The 9,416-nt window shown below is 25.1% G+C and overlaps 3 protein-coding genes across 4 annotated transcripts; 1 reads left to right on the top strand and 2 right to left on the bottom strand.

The window, feature by feature from the left end:
- The first annotated feature begins 51 nt into the window (after positions 1-51).
- Positions 52-1,967, top strand: LOC122852989. Of its 2 annotated transcripts, XM_044153161.1 has the most exons (6): positions 52-600; positions 726-853; positions 966-1,156; positions 1,231-1,305; positions 1,524-1,779; positions 1,855-1,967. In XM_044153161.1, the coding sequence occupies exons 2-6, from the start codon at positions 799-801 to the stop codon at positions 1,965-1,967; spliced, it is 690 nt and encodes a 229-aa protein (XP_044009096.1). In that variant the 5' UTR covers positions 52-600; positions 726-798. The 2 variants fall into 2 exon arrangements, with proteins under 2 accessions (XP_044009096.1, XP_044009097.1); XM_044153162.1 differs by having other exon boundaries at positions 52-853.
- Positions 1,968-2,179: 212 nt separating this feature from the next.
- LOC122852959 (flap endonuclease GEN) lies at positions 2,180-5,122 on the bottom strand. Its single transcript, XM_044153113.1, has 3 exons — positions 4,880-5,122; positions 4,517-4,790; positions 2,180-4,434 (listed from the first exon to the last, which is right to left on the bottom strand). The coding sequence occupies exons 1-3, from the start codon at positions 5,038-5,040 to the stop codon at positions 3,160-3,162; spliced, it is 1,710 nt and encodes a 569-aa protein (XP_044009048.1). The 5' UTR covers positions 5,041-5,122; the 3' UTR covers positions 2,180-3,159.
- A 2,531-nt stretch (positions 5,123-7,653) lies between these two features.
- LOC122852978 lies at positions 7,654-8,780 on the bottom strand. Its single transcript, XM_044153145.1, has 3 exons — positions 8,713-8,780; positions 7,750-8,592; positions 7,654-7,668 (listed from the first exon to the last, which is right to left on the bottom strand). Exons 2-3 carry the CDS (start codon positions 8,563-8,565, stop codon positions 7,666-7,668), a joined length of 819 nt encoding a protein of 272 aa, XP_044009080.1. The 5' UTR covers positions 8,566-8,592; positions 8,713-8,780; the 3' UTR covers positions 7,654-7,665.
- Between the last annotated feature and the right edge of the window lie 636 nt (positions 8,781-9,416).

Raw genomic sequence — 9,416 nt, 5'->3', positions numbered from 1 at the left:
AATAAATACATTTTACATTTCGTTTTTCATTGGATTAAAATATCTTGTGGATCGATGATTTGTCGACGTTGTTTTACTACACGGAAGGTGGTCGTTTCCCCTTAAAAAAAAAAAGAAAAAACTACCCTTCAAACGCACAATACGCATGCGAATAGCATCAACAACAATCATTCAATATTCTCATTACATAATTAACATGATTAATTTATTAAAATAAACTATAATACTCATTTGTGTGCAAAAAAAAAGAAAAAAACGAAACAAGATGGTTAAATTAATTATTCAATTATTCATAAATTTTATTATTTTGCAGTTGCGCAGAGTATGTATCATTGAATGACGTACAGAAGATAAAAATTTCTATCCCTTCTCTAGTCCAATATTGCAACCCCTATTATCAAATAAATAGAAAAAATTCTTGCAGTAGGCCTTCACGATCTAAGGGCTGAAAGACATTTTGTATAGATAAAATAATTATTAAATTTATAATATTAAATTTATTATAAATAAATTAAAAAATGAATTATTTATTTATTATTTTATAAGAATGGTGATATTTATTATGTTTAAATTATTAATTAATATTAAATAAATATACGAGTAAGTGATTATATTTTTTTTTTTATTTCGACAGTGACGAGCAACATACTCTCACTGTTTAAGTTAATTTTTTTTAAAATAGTTAATTAAAATATGATACACGTGTCATCTGAAAACGCCCACAGGTACGATCGTGTTAAGCGCAAAGGTGTTGCGTTTTTATCTGGATTTTTTAAAACTAAAAAATTTGTCCTTGGAATGAAGATTGATGAAGACGACAAAATGGACAAATCAGAAAGAATTGAAACACCTGGTAATGTTAAATTAATTTGTTAATTTTTAAAAGCATAAACAAAGCTCAAAAATAAATTAACAATTAATTAATAATTATTTTTATATTTTCCTGTTAATATGTAATTATAAAGCAAGGGTGTCAAATTGTATTTCAACATCAAGAATACCCTCGAGTCTAGATGTAGTAGTTGCTTCTGTAGCTTGTCAGCCTTCACCTTCACCCTCACATTCAATTTTAACTCTAACACCAGGAAGAACTCGTAACATTGATCAAGACATGGAGGCACTACGACTAAGTCGACAAGACAATCCTTTTCTTCAAGTTTGTAAATTATTAATTCATAAATAAATAATCATTACTTGTTTCAAATTAATTAAATTAATTTTTATTTATAGATATTAGCCAGTCGTGAGAGCCTCGTTGAATCCATTGAAGAATCTGAATCAGACGATGCAATATTAATGTCACAGGTAAATAAATAAATTATTATTTATTCTTCATCTATTCTTATCAAAAAATAGGAAATCTAAAAACAAATTATTACATCACATATAAAATAAAATTATAATAATAAATATATCCAATTTAGTGAATAAAAAAAAATAGCATTGATTTGATATTTTTTTGACCTTGATGTAGACATTGACATAATGAAATTAAAAATATATATGTATATAATTTCTATCAGGAATTGGGTGACACGGATCCTCTGACCTTGGCACAAGTACATGAGCATCTTGTGCGTAGTCCACCACCCGCTTTTTGGCCTCATACACAAACTTTTTCTTTCAATACAACACCAACAAGTTCACCAAATAATACTGATTTGATAACACGATACAAACATTCAGCAAGTAGCCCTTCAAACAGTAGCTTTTATCAAGATCGTACAAATGATATCAATGAATTATCAAAAAGTGAACCATCAAGTGACGTCAGAGGAGGTAAATTTTATACCTTTTATCATCAATCAAATTACTTATTATTGTTTATTTTATTTTTTTTTTCTTTTTTTACAGATCGATATACACAGTTTTCACTTTTAAATCCAACACCAATTAAAACACTCTCAGAGGTAAGACGTTTACACAGATCTAATGATGACAATGTTCAACTAATGTCATCTGAATAAGATTTTAATTAATGATCAAGTTTTCATAATTAAAATATATTATATCGATTAATTAAATCGAAATTAATATTTACATAGATTATACCAATATTACGAATGTGACTTTTTTAGATTTCACTTTGCAATATGAATTTATAATAGTATACTCTGCTGAACGTATAGTTATTAATTAATAACGAAATATATAAATAAACAAAAAGAGTATGTTTGAATAATAATGTGATGCATGAAAATAATAATACTAATATTATTTACCATCAATAAGTTAAATTTACTTGAATGAAAACCAAAAAAAAAAAGGAAAAAAATAATACCAATGTTTTTAAAAGTCTTAAAATGTTTATATAATGAAAAAAAGGAAATAAAGGGTTTAAAAAATTTTAATGTAAAGTTAAGAATTTGTATTGCTTGGGATAAAAACAAAAAAAAACAATATTTGCAATAATAAAAATGATTATATTATTATTAAAAGAAAATAATAATTTAAAAGAAAAAAAAAAAATAATGATACTATTGGCAGGGTTTATACATAAATTTCAAGTAGTTACTAAGTAAAAAAAATCGTTTTTATTATTATGAAAAAAAAGTAATATAATTGCCTAATTGATTCGGCCTTTGAGAATTGTTTAGTTTAGTCTGAATTTATTCTAATTAAATATTATTTAAGATAAAAAGAAAAATTAATAAATTGGTAATTTATCATGTTCTGTTGATACTAGAGTTGAGTATAATATTTATTATTAAAATTAAAAAAAAAATATATATATATATTAATTAACTTTGTTGATGTTAATTTCAAGTTTTAACAAAATATTTATTAAAGGCCTATTATCATAAATTTAATTATGATTAGGGTCAATAAGACATACAATGAAAAATAGCATGTAATATTAACAATCAAAGTTTATTTGTTTTGTTCAATTAAAAACACAATGTGTATGTCGAAAATTAAATGATAATTATATGAATAATTTAAAGAGTATATTGTACAACTGTGCACAAATTAATATTATTTTAAAAAAGTACAAAATACAATTGAATTTATTTTTTATGTTAAATTTTATTTTGTATTATTTTTTTTAATTTTTAAATAAAAAAAAAGGTATATCATTGTGTTTGTTATTAAAAAAACAAGACTTATTTTTTTGACTACTTAGAAATAAAAAAATAAATAAATATGTATAAAAATTATTTACAATAAAATTCTCTCACTCAATGGCACGTATGGAATGTCATCAATAGAAAGATCAATAACATCAATTGTTTGAAGTTTTTGAATTTTTTTAACTGGACTAACAATATCAACATTTATTACATCTGAATCAATGATACTTTCATTGTCTGAAGACATGTCTGATTCATCCAAATCAACATCTGTATCAAAATCATTATCAGCATCAAAATTTGCAATAATTACATCAACTGTTTCATTTAATTTTGTTCTACGTTGTTTGCTTTTTTTAATTGGACTTGGCTTGTCATTTGGTTTATCAATAATTTCGTTAATTTTTTTATTTTTATTATTTGTTGTTGGCTTTTTATTTGTAAATATTTCATCAATTCTTTTTAATCCTTGATCTGGTTTTTTACGTGGTTTTTTTGTATTTTTAATAGGACTAGTCTCATTTGATTCTTGAGTTGTTGTTTTTTTCTTTTTTTTTCCTTTTTTAGCTGCATTTTTTTCTTCAGCTTTTTTTCTTTTATCTTCTTCAAATGAAACAACTAGACTTGAATAATTAATCATAACTGATGATTGTGGTTCTTGTGTTATAATTTCATTGTCAAGTATTTTTTCATCTTCATCAGTTAAACAAATTTTTTTATAATCATTTTTATCTAAATAATTCCATGATATTTCATATATTGGTATTGATTTAAGTGTTCTTGTTTTTTCAATTTTATCTGGTATTAAAAAACCAGTATTTAATTTATCTGGATTTAAAATTTGCCATCTAGCAATTATTTTTAAAACTTTTGATAATGTCTCATCAAATTTCCAATTTAAATTATTTGACAAAAATTGAATTAATTCTGGTCCATTTGGAGATGACCATTCATCAATTTTACGTGGCATTTGACATTTACGTTCTAAAAATTCATCAATGACATCTTGACTTGGAAAATCTTCAATCTCTTGACAATATGTTTTTAAATCTTTTTTTCCTTTTTTTCCAACTACACGATTATTTTTCCATTTTTTCATTTCATCCAATATATTTTCGTCATCATAATTATCAAAAAATTCTAATGCACTTTGTATTCCAGCTTTCGGTACACCTTTTGTATAATCACAGCCACAAACAAGTGCAATTGCAATCATTTTTTCACGATTTAATTTATATATTTGTTCTATTTTTTCAATTGTAAATTTTTGTGCTTCATTTTCAGTTGCACTGTACTCTCTGTAGACTCTTCGTGCTCCATACAAAAAGCAATCACCATCTTGAGTAATACAGCCATCGACCAACTACATAAATAAATTAATAAATTACCAGATTAATTTAATAATTATAACAATGTCCAACTATAAATACATGAAAAATACAAACATTGTCTTCGTCAAGATAAGCACACATTGCTTCAGCTTCACCTGGTGCTTTGATACAAGTTAAGCCCATGAGTTTTAACATTTTTTGACATTCAGATAATACTCTATTAAATCTTGAACGACCAACATTTTTTTTTGGTGCTTTATCACTTCCTTGACGAGTTGCTTGTCTCTCATTCATAACTGCTTGTTTTAATTCTGGTACTTTACCTTCAAGTACAAACACAGGTAGTACTCCTGACATTAGTAATTTTGATGTTCGAAAAAACAAGTTGCTATAAAAAAAATTTAGATAATATTAACAATAAAAATATACCTATAGCTTACATTTTGTAAACATAAACAAAAACATAACCCTACTTACCGAAGATACATTTTTGGTTGTTCTTTGACAGCTTGATGAACCTTTTGACTTTCGACAACCCATCCACTTAAATCTATGGCAAATTTTTTACCAGATAATTTGTCAAAATCAACCTTTTCATGACTAGGCTCAATAAGTCTCCATAATTCTTTAACACCCATTGTTGTTGTTTTATATTTTTTTATTTAAAAATTAAAAAATTCAAAATGTAATTTTACGGCCATTTGTAAATATCAAAGTACGCATGCGTCAGGCAACTCTCTCTCTCTTATCCCTACTCTAAAAATTCCCACTCTATTTTGAGCAATTTTGAGTGCGCGGACTGGCGCGGACATTGCGATCATAGGGAAGGGTTAAATCGGTTAAATTCGGAAGCGGAACTTGGTCAGTTTGTGTTTGTTCAGTGAAGTGTAAAGACCTTTTTTTGTGTAATTTTGTGTGGGCTCCTGCTGATCCTTACATTTTTGCGTATCATTTTTTTCATCTTCGACGACCCTGAGCTTTATTTCTACTCCATTTTTACGCTGTTATTCTGGTAAAGTGCCATTTCATAAATCATTATTATTATTTTATTCATATTATATTCATTAAAAAATAAATTTTCAACCCTAGAATTAATTAATTATTTAGTATAAATTTTCTTAATTTTTGCGTGACATTTTTTTGCTCATAAAATGGCCGCCCTGCTGAGAGTTGAAAATTTATTTTTTTTTGTTTTTTCATAATTCATAATTTATGCGACGATCCTGATGATCCTTTTTATTTTTTTTTTTATTCCGCCGTATGATTTTATAATTTATTCAATTTTTCATTGATGATCATGAATAATTGAATAAATTTATTGTTGGAGACGCCGTGACGCCGGCGATTTTTTTTTTTTTTTTCGTCGGCCATTGACTCGTTTTGCGTCGTTGTATTTTTTCAATCGATGATATTTATTTCGCCTAAAATAAATCGTTATTCATCATCAATATACGCCGATATTAAATAATAATTTAATGGATATTTATCTAAATATCGCGGCGTCAGTTCTTTTATGAATTATTACAATGATGAATTTTTTTTGTCGGCCATTGACTTGTTTTGCGTTGTTGGGTTTTTTCAGCTGATGATATTTATTTTCTCTTAAATAAATAATTATTCATCAACAATGTACGGCGATAATAAATAATAATTCAATGGATATTTATCTAAATATCCTAAATATCGCGGCATCAGTTCTATTATATGAATTTTTTTTTTTTTCCCACAAAAAAAAAAAAAAAAGAAGCCGTGAGCAAGAAGACTCGTCCAACTTTTGTTGTGCACTTTTTTTTCGATAGATGGCAGCTTTCTCTGATTCTCTGATAGTCAAGTCGGCCATATTCGATAAAAAAGCGCGCCATTATTTCAAAAGATTCAAATTCTGTTTTACTTATCTTTTGAGCTACAGTCAATAAATTAAGAAAAAAAATTATTTATAACAAATGTATTGTTAATAGAAACTTTAGAAAACAAATTAGTTCTTTTTTTAATAATATTTTCTATCATCTTTGTCTTCTGTGTTTGACAAATGATTTAAATTAATTTTTTTTTCTATTTACTTACTCACGTTTCTTTTAATCATTACAAAATTGCTTGTCACAAAACAGCAATCAATCAATTCAATAGGAAAAATATACATCCAGCTTAGTAATGTTATATTGCATATTATGCATCTATTTTTTTCTGTCGAAACTTAATTTTTAATTGTTAAATAATCAGTACGTGCTTTTAAAAAAATAATCATAAAAAAATAAAAATATATAAGCTTTGTAAATCACCATCAAAAAGAAAAAGTAGAATATTTATTTCACTTCTCGAATCACCTGTAGTAGAAGTAATTTTTTCTGTTGAAACACATATTAATTTATCAAACAAACAAGTGGTACAAATGAAATATTGTAGAGTCAATATTGACCCACCAACAACATCAGCATGTTGAACTAACTAAATAATGGTGTATAACAATCTTTCATTGTTCCAATATTTGTTTAAAATTCTTGTGGACTTGAGAGTAATTCATATGCATCATGACACTCACTGCTTGCCTAAATAATTTTTTATTTAACATAGAACAATAATTATTCGCGTATATAATATAAAGATTATTTTTTTTTTTTTTAAACTTCTTTTTAATTGAACGTATTTATCATTTTATAAATTGAAAATGAGTTTCACTTTTCCAATCATTTAAATAAAATAGCACATGCTAGTGCAAATAGTTGATTAATTTTTTTTCTCAATTTATAATTTTCATATTTATTTTTTTGTCAAGTTAGTTTTCTTTTTTTTTTTTTGTATTAGCAGCTCTGAGCGCAATACCAATTATCGAATTTTAATTTTAATTTTTTGTTGTGCCTTGATAACAGTTGCTAACAATAGTGATATAAAAAAGTGCATGTAAAAAATTAATAGTTTATTTTTGAAGGTAAGTATTTATTTCATTATTATATAATTTTTAATAATTAAAAGAAATTAATTTTCTATTAATTTTTACTAAAACAATTTTGTTATTGAATCATCATTATTTTCTTAGTATTTCTAACGTTTTATTATAGTTAGAAAAAAAAATGATATTCGTATCAACAATACATAGATTTTTTTTTTCTTAAAACTTATCGTTTTTTAAAAACAATATTATAATTTATTTCATTAATTTATATAAATATATTTTATTCGTTTATCATTTGATTATTGCTCAGAGCAATTTTCTATTTTGTTATGATTAAGTAGAAAAAAAACTGATGATTCTTCAGAGGCACCAACTACTGTTAAATTAAAAATAAAATTCAAGAAATTAGTTTCTTGAAAAAAGTCAATTTTAATAGAGAATACATTGGTCAAAATACCTTTCTGATTATAATATTGAATGATCCAACACTAGGCTCCATTTTGAGATCCATTTGATCAATCAATTTGACCCAAGATTTTGTTAATTTTTCGTTGTAACGCTGCTTGTAATAGACTGGCAATTGATGTTCAAAAACACCAGAAGGATAGTCATTAATTACACATGAAATTTTTTTTATCAAATCATCAACTTCATTTTTATTTTCATCAAGTATTTTTGAAGCTTTTGTTAGTTCATGTGCCTTTGGATATTGAGAATTCATTTTTGTAATAGTAGTGGTTGATGAATCCATCCTGCAGTCAGTTTTATTTTTTTCATCTTGATGATTTATCTTGTCATTTAAACAAAATCTTGGAGCTGGTGATACTGATGAGTCTGGTGAAAATAATGGTACTGATGAATTAACAATTGGTACATTATTTGTTTTTGCTTTTTCTGATTCAACTTGTTGAACAACTGCTTCAAGAGCTTGTTTAAAAATTGAGCGAGTTGTTTTACGATTTTTAACACGTGATTCTGATGAATTTTTAACTGACGTTTCAATATTTTCTTGTTCAACACTATCAGTTGTATGTTGCCATTGAATTTCTGTATTTTTTGTTTCACTTTCTTTTGGTATTAATTTAATGGTCACAGGTGTTTCAGGTTGAGACGCAAACTCTGATTTAGTTGGTCCATGAAAAAATGAAATGAATGGACATGTATTTGATAATTCATTAGATCTTGATAATAATATATTTTTAATATTTGGTTTTCTCATTTGTGTTGGTTGGCAATTAGAGTATAAACGTGTTTTTCTTGATTCCATTTTCATCAGTTATCAAGTTGCTTGATATAATATCTAAAATAAAATCATCCAACTAAATTTATTAATTTTTTCTTTTATATTCTTTGACAATATTAATGATTTAACAAAATAATTTAACAAAGTAATTGACAATATATTAAAAATCAAACTCACTTGTATTTTTTCAAACAATTTGTTTTTATAAAAAAAGCTTTGTTGACTATTATTTTGTTACAAGTCCAATATAAGCTGCTAGAATGATCCTGAAATAAAAAAATGTTTAGATTCCTTTTTTTTTTTTAAATTCTATTGTTTAAATAATTAACTGAATCGATTAATTAAATTTATGGCCAATTATTTACACGTTTATAAAACAACAAAAATAATTAAATCACACTGCACCCACCTGGTATAAATATATCAATAACAATTGAAAAAATTGTTTATTATTAGATAAAAAAATTAACAATTTATTTATTTAGTCAAAAGTTTAAATGATTCTTCAAAGTAGTATAAAAATAAACCCATTTGGTCAGTAACAACAATAACACTCGGTCAACAAAAAGAACTATTTGCCTTTCAATTATTTTTAACAACAATTAACAGCTATTTTTATTGTTTAAATTTATTTGAAATTGTTGATTATTTAACAATAAACGTAAAAAAAAATTGATCAACAATTAAATAGCATTAAAAATATACCATACGTGTAAAAAGTCGGCAGACAACATGAACGTGTTGAAGAACAAAAATAAATAACACAAAAAAAAAAAAATACAAAAAGAAAAGAAGGATGTCAATAATAATAACAAAAGAAAAATTCTAAAAAAACGTTAGACAGAGATGAACAATCTCGAAAAATTTTTTTGAATTTATTA

The sequence above is a fragment of the Aphidius gifuensis genome, linkage group LG3, assembly GCF_014905175.1.
Source record: "Aphidius gifuensis isolate YNYX2018 linkage group LG3, ASM1490517v1, whole genome shotgun sequence".
Lineage (NCBI taxonomy): Eukaryota > Metazoa > Arthropoda > Insecta > Hymenoptera > Braconidae > Aphidius > Aphidius gifuensis.
This window is presented reverse-complemented; position numbering and strand designations above follow the sequence as displayed.

What these genes read in the sequence shown, in the direction of transcription:
- LOC122852989 (XM_044153162.1), top strand. Translation starts at nt 694, where the DNA reads ATGATACACGTGTCATCTGAAAACGCCCACAGGTACGATCGTGTTAAG. An exon ending in AAGACAATCCTTTTCTTCAA is followed by an intron (nt 1,157 to 1,230) that starts GTTTGTAAATTA and finishes TTTTATTTATAG; the next exon opens with ATATTAGCCAGTCGTGAGAG. An exon ending in ATGCAATATTAATGTCACAG is followed by an intron (nt 1,306 to 1,523) that starts GTAAATAAATAA and finishes AATTTCTATCAG; the next exon opens with GAATTGGGTGACACGGATCC.
- LOC122852959 (XM_044153113.1), bottom strand. Translation starts at nt 5,040, where the DNA reads ATGGGTGTTAAAGAATTATGGAGACTTATTGAGCCTAGTCATGAAAAG. An exon ending in CAACCAAAAATGTATCTTCG is followed by an intron (nt 4,791 to 4,879) that starts GTAAGTAGGGTT and finishes TTTTTTTTATAG; the next exon opens with CAACTTGTTTTTTCGAACAT. An exon ending in CTTATCTTGACGAAGACAAT is followed by an intron (nt 4,435 to 4,516) that starts GTTTGTATTTTT and finishes TTATTTATGTAG; the next exon opens with TTGGTCGATGGCTGTATTAC.
- LOC122852978 (XM_044153145.1), bottom strand. Translation starts at nt 8,565, where the DNA reads ATGAAAATGGAATCAAGAAAAACACGTTTATACTCTAATTGCCAACCA.